The sequence below is a fragment of the Ascaphus truei genome, chromosome 3, assembly GCF_040206685.1.
Source record: "Ascaphus truei isolate aAscTru1 chromosome 3, aAscTru1.hap1, whole genome shotgun sequence".
NCBI lineage: Eukaryota > Metazoa > Chordata > Amphibia > Anura > Ascaphidae > Ascaphus > Ascaphus truei.
In genome coordinates this window covers 120,861,169-120,877,548 of record NC_134485.1, presented here as the reverse complement: position 1 = coordinate 120,877,548, position 16,380 = coordinate 120,861,169, and the positions used below count along the sequence as shown (strand labels likewise).

The following is a 16,380-nucleotide window of genomic DNA, read 5'->3' as shown; positions in this document are numbered from 1 at the left end:
CCAAACTGCCTTATATACAAATTCACTTGAGTGGTCCTCAGGAAAATTATTATGAGATTGAAAATAGAGTCTGATAGGTCTAATGCCCACAGCTAAATACTCCTAATAAAATACAGCTTTGGTATACAGCACTATGCCATAGGTCCTGTGTACTTAGCCCTGCAAAATGCAATGTTTAAGGCATATCTTTTATAAATGTTTTATTACTGCAAACCTAAAGTTTGTTTATGGACACAGAACTCGCTAAAGCTGCATACTGGAGCAAATCTTTCTCCTGCTTACGTTCACTCGTGAAAAGTAAAACACATACAATTTTAGTTCTTATATAACACTTTCACATCAATACAAGTATATTTGTATTAGTTATTCTAAGATGCCACATTTAGGGCATATCATTGTGTATATCAAAAAGCCAACAAGCAAAAATCACTAGCGGAGATCAATGTGTCAGAGAGGTACCCATCATTATATAAAAGTTAAAACGCATATTACTCCGTGAGGCAGCTCTGCTGCTAAGTTCAGCATACCCCGCTCCTGCTAAACAAGGCAAACCTGCTTAATCAGACGCTCAGTCAGTCTCTGGCTCCTGCTACCTTAACCTTGTTTGCAGCCGGTTTAGCCCACGTTGAGCTCACTGCTTCTACACCGCTGCTACACCGCCTCACGGAATGCTGTACCCGACGTACGTTTCGGCGTTGGACACGCCTCATTCCTGGGGCAATAGGCAATCAGAGAGCAGGGGTACAGCTTGGGTTGGGGGAATGTCCCCAGAAAAGGTCCTTAATGGTTCCTCCAGGTGCCGGATCGGTCAGGCCAGTTATCTTAACGGTGCTGGGAAACACCAAGAACTGAGACGCAAACCTATGTTGTTGGGCCCCATAGTATTAGTCCCCAGAAAAGATTGGGTATGCCCGGAGGCGTCGACTTATGTAGCTGGACTGTATCCCTGCCTAAGTCTTAAGAAGCTGGCCCCAACTTATGTGATTGGGCCCACGTGGCCAGGAGAAGGGAACTGGGAGTGGAGCATTTTCAGAAGGGCGGTGTGAGACCAGAGAAGAGTGACGTTAATGTCTCATGCCATACAGCGGTGGGTGAGACCAGCAATGGTATGAGACCAGACAGAGGCGGTGTAAGGTTCTCCCGCCATACAAGTCGCAGGACGCACGGGCTGCAACCTGTATTGCACGGGCTAGCGGGATGGCTGACAGTTTCATTTTCATAAATAAGTACAGCTGTGACCATATTTTACTTCCACAAAACTGTGTGGTCATCGTTTTGCATGTGGGGTTAAAAAATCCCGAGGTAGGCACACTAAGCATTTATTGAAGCGACCAGGACTTGCAGATTTGCACCTCTCTAATATTGATTCATATCTTTCAAAATGTCCATGTCCTCAGTGTTTAGGCCAGTAGATTGATAACATAAACCTTGTCTTTACCCTGCATTAGCAATAAGAGAGGAAGAACACATACCTTTTAATTTCCCCCGGATATTTCCTCTTACTGGAGTCCAACATATTCTGAAAAGATCCCTCTCTGTGGGTTATAGGATGGAGAGCAGCGTGTTAACTGGTGTAGTAGGAGACACATACTCAACCTGAAGACACTCACTGAGACAAAACACACTCATGTGAAGACAATATAGACAGACTGTAGTATTTAGTGGTTTGTGCAGAGCATCTCAGCTACTAGAATAATGGAGAGCAGCCATAGGACCGCACCCCCACCACCCCTTGTCTTTCCTTTCTCTTCTCTTTATTGTAGGCTATTGAGAGTGGATTGTGAGCACAATATATTTATGATATGTTATCATAGTCATATAAAAGGGAAATATCTGCCCTTTTGTAGATGTTTTAAAAAAAAAAACATAGCATTATTTCAAATACAGTCTTTGAAATGATGATGTGAGAATGTGGTAACACATCATCTATGTATCTAACGAAGCATTCATTCAGATCAGCTGACCTTGTCACAGGTGGAACACTGACATCCCTCTTCTTATGTGACCTAGAGAGAAGAACATGATAAATAAAAGTTAGTCCTTCTGCTTGTGGCGAGGTTTGTTAGACATTTATCTGCCTGTGTGTGTTTATGTTAATACATACATCAAAAACAAATAGTCAATACTGTTCTGCGGCGAACAAAATGCTTTTATTTGTCCGAGTTTTTGAGATACAGTGATCTCTTTTTCGGGCGATGTTACAACAAATTGTAACAACACACGAAGAAGTCATCAGTGTATCTTGAAAGCTTGCACAAATAAAAGCATTTTGTTCGCCACAGAACGGTATTGACTATTTGTTTATTATTATTAAGCTTGGATAACATGGTACAGATACCTCTAAACACACATATATATATATATATATATATATATATATATATATATATATATATATATATGTGTGTGTGTGTGTGTAGAGGTATAAACAAATAATATATATTTACTTAGTATCCACTGACCTTGGTACTGATGGAGTGGTTACATCTATTTTCGTATGTGTCCTAGAAGATGTTTATTGAACATTTCTCTGCCCCTGTTTGTATGTGTTCTAAAGCACAGGAGTGATGTTCTGCACTCTCTGTACATCTATAGTATTTGATACCCGGTGGAGTGATGTATTGCATAATGATACTTAAATGGGTGTATAGGTTGTGTGTGAGTGTGTGTTTGTAATATCAATACAGTATTTACTATATATATATATATATATATATATATATATATATATATATATATATATATATATATATACAGTGGTCGACAAATCACCAAAAAATCGCCCAACAAAAAAATCTACTCGCCACCTAGTACCAAACGTGTGCTGCTTGGGCCAATATTTACTCGCCCGGGGGTTAAATCCACTCGCCCGGGGCGAGCAAATGTATAGGTTTGTCGAACACTGTATATATATATATATATATATACACACATACATATATTATATAAACACATATATATTATATAAAGAGCCCTGTCTGAGGGGTTATAGGATGGAGAGCAGCATGTTAACTGGTGTATTAGGAGACACATACTCAACCTGAAGACACTCACTGAGACACAACACGCTCATGTGAAGACAATATAAACAATAAACAGACTGCAGCATTTAGTGGTTTGGGCAGAGCATCTCAGCTACCAGAATAATGGAGAGCAGCCATAGGACCTCACCCTCACCACCCCTGTCTTTCCCCTCTCCTCTATCTATATTATAGGCTATAGGCTCCTAGAACAAAATTTCCTCCCCTAATGTCTATTGAAAGTGGATTGTGAGCACAATATATTTATGATATCTTATCATAGTCATGAAAAAAGGGAAATATCAGCCCTTTTGTAGATGTTTTTTTTTAAATTGCATTTTTTCAAATACAGTCTTTGAAATGATGATGTGAGAATGTACTGTAGTAACACATCATCTATGTATGTAACGAAGCATTCATTTAGATCAGCTGACCTTGGTTCTGATGGAGCACTGACATCCATCTTCTCATGTGACCTAGAGAGATGAACATGAGAAATAAAACTTAGTCCTTCTGCTTGTGGAGATTTTTGTTAGACATTTATCTGCCCATTTGTGTTTATACAATATATATATTGAGGCTATTGATGGCCGGCCACTCCAACCGGCTTTTATTGTTCTTCAAATCATCAAACTGTCTCTCCTGGTTGACGACACCCAAATGGAGAGGATTTTCCTTGATGTCATCCACACGCCCTCCGTAGAGTTTATCCTGGGACTTCCGTGACTTCAACGCCATAATCCGCTCATCAACTGGAGTGACGAGAGACCCATCACTTGGAACACCCAGTGTGCCACGTCTTGTGCCTTTCCAGTGCAACAAATTTGCAGTTTGAAGACACCGGTAGAGGAGCAGTCCACCTTACCCGAGGTCTACCTGAATTTCCGTGATGTCTTTGACAAAGCCAAATCTGAGGTACTACCCCCCCATCGTACCTTTTGACTGTCCTATTGACCTACTGCCTGGTTCTGTCCTTCCCAGAGGGAGATCTTACCCACTTTCACTTCCGGAAACCAAAGCCATGACAGACTACAGTACATACAAGAAAATCTCAAGATAGGTTTATACGCAAGTCTTCTTCCCCTGCCGGAGCGGGATTCTTTTTTGTTAAAAAGAAGGCCGTACCCTCCGCCCATGCATCGACTACAGAGTCTTGAACAAAATTACCCTCGAATCGATATCCACTGCCATTGATCTCTGAACTTTTCGACGGTCTACAAGGAGCTACAATATTCACGAAACTGGATCTACGGGGCGCCAATAACTTGGTGAGGATCTGTCAGGGCGATGAGTGGAAAACGGCATTCAACACACGAGACAGTCACTACGAGTACCTGGTATTGCCATTCGGCCTCTGCAATGCTCCAGGGGTTTTTCAAAATTTCGTGAACGAGATTTTCAGAGACCTTCTCAATCACTTCCTAATCGTATATCTCGACAATATTCTAATTTTTTCTAAATTATTCTCGGAGCACATCAACCATGTCAAGCAGGTACTATTATGCCTCCGCGAGAACCACTTGTATGCCAAATTGGAGAAATGACAATTTCACCGAACCTCCACAGCATTCCTTGGTTACATCGTTTCGGATTCTGTTTTTTTCATGGACCCCTCCAAACTTAAAGCAGTCTTGGATTGGTCACTTCCTACTTCTCTCAAAGCCATTCAAAGATTCCTGGGCTTTGCCAACTACTATCAGAGATTTATCAGGAACTTCTCATCCATCGTGGCTCCCACCATTGCCCTAACTAAAAAGGGGGCAGATGCTACCTCATGGCCATCCACAGCCACTCGGTCCTTCAAACTTCTTAAGGAGGCCTTCGTTTCTGCACCCATCCTGACTCATCCAGACATCAGTCTTTCATTCACCCTAGAAGTGGACGCCTCGGACATTCGAACCGGAGCCATCTTATCCCAGAGGAAGTCTCCCCGTAATAAAACTCCCCGCAACAAACCTCAAGAATTTCTATACTCCCTTCCTGTCCCTGATCGCCCCTGGAACCACTTGTCCATGGACTTTGGCGAATTACCTGTCTATAGGGGTATGAATACTATTCTTGTGATCATCGACCTTTTTTCCAAGCAGACACATTTTGTTCCTCTCAAAGGCTTACCTAAGTCTTCTTCTCTAGCTGATATTTTCGTCAAAGAGGTCTTTTGCCTTCATGGAATTCCATTAACCATCGTGTCCGATCGGGGCTCTGTTTATTGCCAAATTCTGGCGTTCTTTCTCCCAAAAGCAGCTCTCTACATTTTTCTTCCGGGTACCACCCACAGACCAATGGTCAGACGGAGAGAACCAACCAAACTTTGGAGCAGTACTTGCGCTGTTTTGTCTCTGACACACAGGATGATTGGGTTAACCTTCTCCCTTGGGCAGAATTCGCCCTAAACTCCCTATGGAATGAATCTACTCAAAATTCACCTTTTTTCGTCAATTTTGGTTTCCACCCCTCCCGACTCCCTATTAACTCTACACTCTCCGGTGTTCCAGCAGCAGATGAACGGCTCCTGTCTTAACAAAAGTCATGGAAAAAAATCCAGGAGAACCTTCAGACTGCCATTTCCAGACAAAAATTCCAAGCTGATCGCCATCGTCGCGAGACTCCAGAGTTCAAACTAGGAGACAGGGTATGGCTTTCGTCAAAAAACTTAAAGTACCCACTCTCAAGCTAGCACCTAGATACTTGGGTGCTTATCCCATTCTAGAAAAGATCAACCCTGTGGCATTCCGCCTACAACTTCCACCCGCTATTAAGATTCCGTCCGTCTTCCACATCTCACTCCTAAAACCCGCCTTTCAGAGTACTCGTTTTCCAGATTCTTCTACCTCTCCTCCATCCCCTTGACTCGTACAGGGCCAACAAGAGTACGAGATCCAGACCATTCTTGAATCAAGAATTTCTAGGAAAACTCTGCAATACTTGGTCCACTGGAAGGGATTCGGCTCCTGATGATCTCAACAGTTCCATCAGAAGTTTCCCCTCAAGCCTTACTGGAGTCGCCCGGAGGTCGCTCCTGAGGGGGGTTACTGTCAGGATCCAGACGCCGCACGCCTCCAGGTACATTACCGCACGAAGGCGTACGGTTTCCCTACCTGGTCCTGCGTTTGCTGCCAAGATCCCGGACTTGTACAGTCTCACACGCACCCCCGCGTCCCTCTCACGCACGAGGGGCTCTTTTTCCTGCCAGGTGGCGTCCTCAAGCAGGCGCACGTGACACACTCGAGCTCTGTGGCAACAGAGCTTAATTGCTCCAACACCTTCACCTGGATCTTACACCTTAGCCTATTGCAGGCTCCGCTCTGGCACTCCCCTGTTCTGCCCCCTCTTGGGATTGGACTGCTTCACCTATTTAGGCTCAGCTGTGCCACTGGCACTTTGGCTGAGCATAAGATTCCTGGTACTGTGCTTACCCCTCCTGTCTCCTAGTTATCCTGCCTTGCCTCATTTTGATCTTCTGTGTATCGACCCGGCTTGCTTTTGGACTACCGCTTCTGTGGAATACTGACCTTGGCTATCCTCGACCCTCCGCTAATCTTCTACCCTGAAGTTGGCTCCTGGACATCGACAACTCTATCTTCTCCAGCACCGACCTCGGCTACTAGTACCTTCTACGTTCCGGATTCGTCCTACCCTAACCTTGGCAAGTATTACGACGACTCTACCCTCTCCACTCCAGACCCGGCGAGATCAACTATACACACTCCTGACCGGACCCCCGTGCCTGTCGGTGGCGTTATCTCTATTCCCACCTCAATATCTAGGGTCTTGTCTTGTTTGCTGTGACCACCGCGTCACAGTGGCTAACAAAATACTTTTATTTGTGCGAGCTTTTGAGATACACTGATCTCTTCTTCGGGCGATGTTACAACAAATTGTAACCATGACTGAAGAAGAGATCAGTGTATTTTGAAAGCTCGCTCAAATAAAAGCATTTTGTTAGCCACATAACGGTATTGACTATTTGTTCTTGATTATTAAGCTCGGCTAACATGGTACAGATACCTCTACATATATAAAAGATACGTTACAATTCAGACGAACGATAAAGTAGAGACAACACTCAGTTGTTAAGTTTTCAATAACTATATTAACATGAACATCACATAAATAAAGTGTGTGTGTATATACACACACATACACACAGATACCAATACAGTATTTACTATATATATATATATATATATATATATATATATATATATATATATATATATCTTATATACTATATAATTGAAAGCACTGTATGCCTGCCTGCCTGCATGCATGCATGCATGCTGGCTGGCTGTTGCCTGGATGTTCGGTGTCCCTAGGGGAAATCTCATTGGTCCCTTGGGCCGCCCCCGCACACCTCTCATTGGCCTGAGGCGGAGTGACGGCCCAAAGGACACACACACACACCTCACCCCCCCCCCCCCAAGCTCATCCCCTCCCCCAAGCTCACACCCCCCCCCCCAAGCTCACACCCCAGCGCCGCGCGTGACAGGCCGCGCGAGATGGGAGGGGGGATGCCCCTCCGGTCCCGGCTCCCCCCTGTCACCGCGTGACAGGCCGCGGGACAGGAGATGGGAGGGGGGATGCCCCTCCGGTCCCGGCTCCCCCCTGTCCCAAGATGTCATCTCCCGCTTTCTTCCCCACCGGTCCCGGAGGCTCCGCCTCTCCCTGTTTCCCGCGCATTCACCCCCCCCATCCACGTGCGAGCTGCCGGACGGGTGAGGGAGCTGCCAGACGGGTGAGGGAGCTGCCGGACGGGTGAGGGAGCTGCCGGACGGGTGAGTGAGCGGCCTTCACCTCCCCTCACCCCCCTTCACTTCCCCTCACTCACTTCCCCTCAGTGAGTTTACACATGTGCACCCCCTTAACCCCTCTCCCTGCTCACACCAGGGCCCTGTAACCCTTCCACTGCCGGGGAGCTCCGCAGTGCGATCTATATACATCGGCAGGACACATTCTATATATACACAGCAAATTGCATCTGTATGCAGAGAAATAGATCTGTATATAGAGTATGCCTCTGTGTATACAGTATGATGTGCCTGTATACAAAGTAGCATATTTTATGTGTTATATACAGGACTTTTTATAGTGCAGAGCTCTGTGTATAGTGCATGTGCACAGTGCTGTGTATAGTGCATGTGCAGAGCACTGTGTATAGTGCATGTGCAGAGCGCTGTGTATAGTGCATGTGCAGAGCGCTGTGTATAGTGCATGTGCAGAGCGCTGTGTATAGTGCATGTGCAGAGCGCTGTGTATAGTGCATGTGCAGAGCGCTGTGTATAGTGCATGTGTAGTGCGCTGTGTACATCTAAATGTGTATCTTACACGTAGGCAAACTAAAACATCCCGGGCAACGCCGGGTCTCTCAGCTAGTATATATATATATATATATATATATATATATATATATATATATATATATATATATATATATATATTATTAGGAGGATTTATATTTATATATGCCGTATATATACACACCATCAGGGCCGCCAACAGAAATCATGGGGCCCGGGACAAATGAAAGGAGCAGCCCCCCCCCCCCCAAAACCCATAGCGCACCTACTACGAAAAAATATCTTTTAGTGCGCAACTTTTACTTAACTGTTTTCTTACTGTGATACAGAAAAAAACATTACAATGCAACCTATTTATTTTTATATTTTAAACAAAAGACATGTGACTGCCTGCCTGGGTGGCTGAGTGGGTGGGTGGATGGCTGGGTGGGTGAATAACAGTTGGCTGAATGATGGTGGGTGGGTGGGTGATTGACGGTGGGTGGGTGATTGAGAGTGGATAAATGACGGTGGGTTGGTGAATGACGGTGGGTGGGTGAATGACGGTGGGTGGGTGAATGACGGTGGGTGGGTGAATGGGAGACAGTGACTGGGTGACAGTGACTTGGTGACTGGGTGACAGTGACTTGGTGACTGGGAGACAGTGACTGGATGGGTGGGTGAATGACAGTGACTGGGTGGGTGGGTGAATGAATGACAGTGACTGGGTGGGTGGGATGACAGTGACTGGGTAGGTGGGTGGTATGAGAGTGACTTAGGGATGACAGTGACTTTGGTGGGGTGACTGGGTGGGTGGGAGACACTGACTGGGTGGGTGGGAGACACTGACTGGGTGGGAGACACTGACTGGGTGACAGTGACTGGGTGGGTGACAGTGACTGGGTGACAGTGACTTACCTTGACCGGGTGGGTGCAGCTTGCCACAGGACTCTTTCCCCTCCTACCCCCCGATATCCCCGTGGTAGCTGCCCGGAGGGGAGGTGGGCTTGGGGGTGCGGGAGGTGGGCTCGGGGGGGGGGGGGCACGGGAGGTGGGCTCGGGGGGGGGGGGCACGGGAGGTGGGCTTGGGGGGGGGGGCACGGGAGGTGGGCTCGGGGGGAGCACGGAAGCTGGCTGCAGGGGGAAGCGGGCCACAGGAGGAGCTGGTACTTCCCCCTCCGTCCCACGTTGGGAGCGGGGGGGGGAGGGGATGAGCGGGCCATGCGCGCCGGGACCACGGGGGAATCGCCGCCATTTCTTTAAAACTTTTTTTTATTTTATTCATTTATTTAGTTAACTGGCGCCCGGCCGCCAGTACCCTTTCTCCCCCGCTGTTGGCGGCCCTGCACACCATCTTCAACACTTGCCTCCCCACTGCTGGATTAATGACTTCCCAATGATCTTGCAGGTACTGCAGTATTAGCCACTCTTCTCCTCATTGCTTCAACAAATCTTACTTTTAGTCTTTGTCTTGAGAACAGATTATTCACTTAATGAGTTAACAACTCGTTAAGTACTAGCAGGTATCTTCAAAGCTAAATAACACTATGTTAAGTGTTGTTTTCAGCTGTACAGACCCTTGCTTCAGAATAATGGGCGTTAGTGCTAATAGTATGTAAAAGAGGCGTTTCCTGTAACAACGCCTATCCACAGAGCTCCAATATAGTTAATTCACATGGGGGGGGGAGGAGAAGGGGGGAGGGGGAGACAGAGTGGGTGGGAGAGAGAGGGAGATCAATCTTAGTAAGAGTAATTACAAAATACTTTGCATATCCTATTGGCACATCTCTCTCGTTTTCAAGAATGTCCTGGGCATAGTTATGATGGCAAATACATGGTTAGAAATACATAGTTACATTAAGTAAACAGGGTTATACAGTATATACAAGACATTGCAGGCCCAGTTAAAGATAATATATATTATAGGCGTATGCAACAGTTACAGACCAGATTAAAATGTGAGACAGCTTTAGTTGTCTATTTAGTTGTCTATTATTAAAGCTGATTTTATTTTACTCCATTTTGGCTGAACTCCAATTGCTGTGACCGCCATCGTTCTATTTTTGAAAGAATTTAGACCGGTGGCGGCTGTGAGAGTCTCCAGTAGATTGTTCTAGTTGTGGGGTGCGTGGTAAGAGAAGGAGGAGCGGACAGATACTTTATTGAACCTTGGGACCATGAAGAGTCTTTTGGAGTCAGATGTCAGATAAGTGCTACATGTGGTAAAGGTGAGGAGCTTGTTCAGATACAGAGGTAGCTTGCCCAGAAAGTATTTGAAGGCCAGACAGGAAATATGAACTTTGCGCCTAGACTCAAGTAATGACCAATCTAGTTCTTTGAGCATTTCGCAGTGATTTGTGTTGTAGTTGCATTGGAGGACAAAATGGCATAGTGAATTGTAGAGGGTATGAAGTTTGCTAATGTGAGTTTGGGGTGCCATGCCATATACTATGTCCCCATAGTCTATAATTGGCATTAAAATCTGCTGTGCAAAGTTCTTTCAGACAGCAGATTTGGGGAGGATTTGTTCTTATTAAGAACATCTAGTTTGGAATAGGTTTTGGATTTCAGGGAATCAATGTGCAACCCAAATGTTAAATGGGAGTCAAACCATATGCCCAAATATTTAAAACTAGTAACAGGGGCTAGGATGGGATTTGAGTTGGTTTTGATCTGGAGCTCATTCATTGGAAGCTTTAAAAAGATAGCATTAGTCCCAAATACAATTGTTACAGCATTGACAGTGTTTAAAAGCAGTTTGTTTTGGGAAATCCAATTTTCAAGTCTCAAAAAGTCAGTTTGAAGTATTTGTTCAAGGTCGGAGAAGCTATGACTGTGTCCATATAAGATTGTGTCATCCGCATGCATGTGTATTGAAGCTCCCTTACGAGCTTGATGAATATTCCTGAAAGGAATATACTGTTGATATTACTAAAATGGACTGAGGACGGGTCTCTGTAGAAGAATTGAAGGCAATGTTCTGTTTCCATTTTGTCTGTTCTGTTATGTTTTCAGTATCCATTTTGTGTGTAAGAATGTGTGTGTGGAATGAAAGAGTTTCGCTCACAGTAGATTTACGACTGTGCCTGAAGTAACGCCAACATTCCTGGTATCAAGTAGTACCTGTCTTCTATAGAGTGCTTTTTTCATCTAGTTTTAACCAGGTTTTAATGATCTGTAAGGTGATAAGTTTAAGAATTGAGGAGTGGTTATTATGTTCTGCCTAGTAACCCCTTTTAGACAAAGGAATCAAAAATGTATAAAAAGCCTGTTTGGACACACTTTTGTCAGAGTCTCCCTTGACTTTTGAATGTGTATGATCATACTATGTGTTAAGAAAATAAACAACTCATTATCAACGAACCCTTGTTTGTGAGTTTGCAAACAACGACAAGCTGTAGGAAGATCATTGATGAACACTGAGAAGAGTAGGAACAGAGCCTTGCGGGACGCCGCAGGTGATATCCAAGGAGTTGGAGCTAGAGCCTGAGATGGACACATGTTCGGATCTACTGTACCTGATAGGTAGGAATTAAACCATTTTAAAGCCTGCTTCCCTATTCCAGAGCACTGGAGTTTGTTTCGCAAGATAGCATTATCAACAGTATCAAAAGCCTTTGTAAAATCTAGGAATATTGCACCAGTATGTTGGTGGGTTGTTAGAGGGGCGTGGCTTGTGACATAGTAGAGATACTTTAGTGATTAAGCAGTTGGTTACGTGACTGTGAGGGCTGCATGGCCATTTTTGGGCAGACACCTGTATCTACCAGTGCTGTGAGCTCTACGGACTTGTGGGCCCTAACTGGATCCACCTGGTGTACTCCTTGAGATATATTTATACATACACATATATGTCGGATAGGAAAAATCTATATTACCGACACAACACTACAGTAAGTAAGGGCAACATTTTTATTTATTGCATCCAAACTGCACATAGACCGCCGTTTCAGTCCCCAGAGGGATACATTTAATTATAATGTGTGCACCATGTAACTCCTCCCAAACACCTCCTACTGACTCTCCCCAAGGTGCAAGCTGGGGCAGAGATGCAGAATGTGATACATCTCTTCTGCTCTTTCCCGGGTACAGTCCCACTGCTACCAAAGAGAGAACATTAAAGAAAAGAACCCAACACTTCAAAGTATATGATTTGCTGCTATTTGAAATATGAATAAAGAGGTGAAGAGGCCTGATATGATGCGTTTTCATATCATAGTCTGTGTATCAAGGCAACAATCGCAGTGTTTGCACCTAAATCTACACAAAGTTCTGACTTGGAATTTTCTCACCTGGGTTTTACGATGCTCCTATTCTTTTCGTCTCCTTTGTGCTCCTCTCCTCTATGTGGGAAAAGCATTTGATCCCTAAATAAAGGTATAAACAAATGTAAAAAATGACACGTGTTGAGGCGTCATACAGTATACTCTACTTGTTTTATATCTACTGTATGTTATTTTTATAAGGACTAAGGATTTCCATTTTACTGGTTTTAACTTATGGTTATTGGACCAATGGATTATTTCCATGGGGTCAGAGACCCTGAATATCAGGTAAGACGTCGCCATGGAAAAGGTAAGTGACTTTTTCTTCTATCTCATTCACCTCTAGTGCAAATGTTAATTCTAGGCTCTCCAAGTTATCATATGAACAATCTACTACAGGCTTCTGGCCTTTAATATAAAAATGAGTATATCAAAACTAAGCTCCGGTTGCTAATGTGCTTTAAATGGCATCACCCTGAGCTTACGTTCAATGTAGGTTAGTTTTGGAGGGAACTGCACGTTTAAGCCATGGCATGAATATAAGACCCTATACAGTATAAAGGGATCTTACTTCAGTTTATTTCTCACCTGGTGTTTAGGATGTCCTTTTGACTCCCTCTTTTGGGACGGCCCACACTTAAATATAACTAGTGATTCACTAGATTTATGTTTAACATTATTCATCATTTCAGGACTTTCCTATTAGCACTTAACACTTTTTGCACCTTAGAATATTTGTTATATAACACAGATTCCATACCACACTCTTTGCTCATGCTGCACATTCTCCGCCACTCTGATTGGCTCTAGTAAACCATGTGACAGAGGCTTTGGGGAGAACGGATGTGACGTCATTGAAAGCCTGTCACATGGGCCTAGAGCCAATCAGAGTTGGGATGTATTTCCCATGCTCTGATTGGCTACCGCATCATGTGAGGCTGGCCTCTTTCTTTTCATGACGTCATCTTAAAGGCAATTGAAGCACAGCTATTCTGATTGCCTGGCGTCATTGCCTTTAAATGATGTCATCAAAATTAATTTTTCCCCCAAATCACATGGTTTTCACAGCCCAATCAGGGCCGTGGGAAACATATGACGACAATGTGACGTCATAGGCCTATAAAAGCCTATGTTGTCTCATTTTGAAGGCAGACGCCGAGGCGGAAGGACCTCCTTCAGAAGAAAGAAGGCCAGGTCGTGGCCGAAGAAGAGAAGAAGACCCCGGAAGAGAGCGGAAGAAGATACAAGAAAGAAGAATACAGATGAAGATGGATTAAAAATAGAAGACCCCTGTATTGTTATGGTTTATTATTTTATGGTTTATTATTTTATGGTTTCTTATACAGTATAATGGTTTATTATTTTATGGGTTCCTGTGCGTGGATTGGTTCAAGAGTAAGCGGCTCAACGGGAGTCGGTGAGTGGGTCAAGTAAAGGTAAGTCAACAAAAGAATTTTTTTTTTAACTTGTACATGTTTTTTGTTTTTTAACATGTGATATTTTTTTTTTGTTTAAGGTCATTTCTTGCCACTGTATGTATGTATGTCTAGATCAATATATACATACAGGGTAAGAAATGGTTTGGTCGGAAATGCTTGTATTGCTGCTATACATAAATGTGTGTGTTATGTATTTTGGAATTAGATAGATGTAATTTGTGGTGTTGTATGCTGTACTTTAGGTCAGGGTGAGGCTTGCTTTTGTATATTGTATTCTTTTGGGTACTTATATTTTGTCTGATGGTAACTTGTTCTGTTTAACGATTGAAATAGTTAATTGTTATGGATGGTATTTTAATTTTTTTGTGATTTGATTAATGAATGCTAATTGATTTATGGTGACTTGCTTGGTTTAAATAGTATACTTGTTTGGATGCAATGGTATTTTGTTTGGAATATTTTATTGTTAACATTCATTGGCAGAGTGTACATGGTTCATAGATTGTATGCATCATGTATACAATGTAAATTCAATGTTTTGATTGGCATTTGATGCTTTTGATTGGAAGATGAGATTTTATTTTTTAAGGAAATATGATTTTATTGTACTGTGGCTGATATGGAGAAATGGTATTTTTAGTAGAGCATGTTTTTTATAACCCTTAAACATTTCTTTGTATATTGGTTCATCATGTGTGTGTGTGTGTGTGTATATATATATATATATAAACAAAACACAAAAAAGCGCAAGCTTCATAGCGCGTAACTGTGTACAAATGAGGGTGAATTTATTAAGAAAAGTGTCCCTAGGAGATACACTTACAAAAAGTTAGAATAAAATATACATTGGAGAGAATCTGTATGGGGCGTCATCTACAGGAGTGGGGGAGAGGGATTTCGTTCGTGATACTGAGCACCTGGTTTAACTGCTTCTGACTCCTGCCACGAGTCCTGCAGCAATTCAGCGTCTCTGATGTTAAAGGAGCTTCTTTTGAAGGTGCAATAGTAGAAGCACAAGCAGAATAGCTGAAAAAGTGCCGAAGAACATAGGACCTCCTCCCACACGACCGTCTGACATGACGTCACCCCGTCTCTATGCGTTTTGTCACGTTGCGTGACTTCCTCAGGAATATATATATAGTTGCATGATGAAGCCACTGTACAAATGAATGGGTGAAGTGTGGGTATCGGGCCAGGGTGGCTTAACCCCTTAATTACCTTTGCGGTTATTATCCAATAAGGTGATTAAGGGGTTAATTGATATCAGAATGTAATTGCAATGTATTGGATATGTATTTTGTTGGCAACGGAGGACACAGATCTGTGGGGGTGGTTAGGCCTCACGGGGTGCAGGGGGGGGGTAATGGGAGAGGGTATGTAGGCCTCCTGAGTAGTGGGGGAGGGTGGGTTAACCCCTTAATGACTGTAGTGGTTACTAACCGCTACGGTGATTAAGGAGTTAGGGGACATTACATTGGCTGTTTTTATTCTTGTTTATGTTTTGCAGCATCGGAGGGGGCATGGACGGTGATGAAGATGAGGATGGCCTTCATCATGGCAGCCGGACAAGGGTGAGTGCAATATGTATTTATTGTATTTATTGTTCTTTATGTATTTTATATGGGCAAATGCACTATTATCCATTTGTGGATAATAGTAATTGTGCCCATTACTATACTGTATGTGTTAGGGGGGGGGGGGGTTATTTCTTTATATGTATGTATGTGTTTTGACATTAATTTGGGGGGGGCACAGAATTGGTACTGCAGGCCCCGCTGGCCTATAGTATCATTGATGTGCATATATGTGTATGTTAGGGGGGATAGAGGTTGTTGGTGTTATATATATATATATATATATATATATATATATATATATACTGTATGCAAATACAACTGTATGATCATCTGCATGTCTTAGGCAGGTCTGCAACCCCGCCTTTCCCCATCATCACCCAGCATACAGCACTTCCACTGCAGCAAGGGATTCTGGGAAATGACATGCAAATGAGCACACAGTGTCACTTTTTGCCTCAAAAACCATTTTTAACATGGTTCCCTATAGCCTTAAGCTTGCTGCATGGTCACAGCTTTGAGCACAGCCAGGGTTAAGATGCATACCCAGAAAACCACCCACAGACAGCTGTTTCGACCTTGATGGGTCTCATCAGTGTGGGGTTGATATATATATATAATAGTGTGGGGCTGTTGTGTGTATTTTTTTAATTGTGGGTAGCGGGGTTGGCCAAAGTGGGTATTAGCCCCAACGGTGGTTTGTTTAGGGCTTGCCGGTGGGTAGCGGGACGGCTTAACCCCTTCATGACCGTAGCGGTATTAACCGCTATGGTCGTGAAGGGGTTAAGTGCACACTCAACCCCCCC

The 16,380-nt window shown here is 43.7% G+C and overlaps 1 protein-coding gene across 14 annotated transcripts in view; it reads right to left on the bottom strand.

Annotated features, from left to right (window-relative positions):
- Positions 1-16,380, bottom strand: part of LOC142489160 (uncharacterized) — a 215,978-nt gene that overhangs the window by 23,785 nt on the left and 175,813 nt on the right. For 13 of the 14 annotated variants that reach the window (XR_012799809.1, XM_075589434.1, XM_075589443.1 and 10 more), the window contains 4 exons: positions 12,589-12,663; positions 3,455-3,496; positions 1,965-2,006; positions 1,473-1,535 (listed from right to left, as the gene is read on the bottom strand). Coding sequence is in view for 13 of the 14 variants with exons in the window: in XM_075589434.1 (XP_075445549.1) it covers positions 1,473-1,535; positions 1,965-2,006; positions 3,455-3,496; positions 12,589-12,663 (222 nt within the window). In the remaining variant the exon portion in view is untranslated. The remainder of the gene's footprint in view (positions 1-1,472; positions 1,536-1,964; positions 2,007-3,454; positions 3,497-12,588; positions 12,664-16,380) is intronic. The other variant, XM_075589437.1, reaches the window with a different exon arrangement.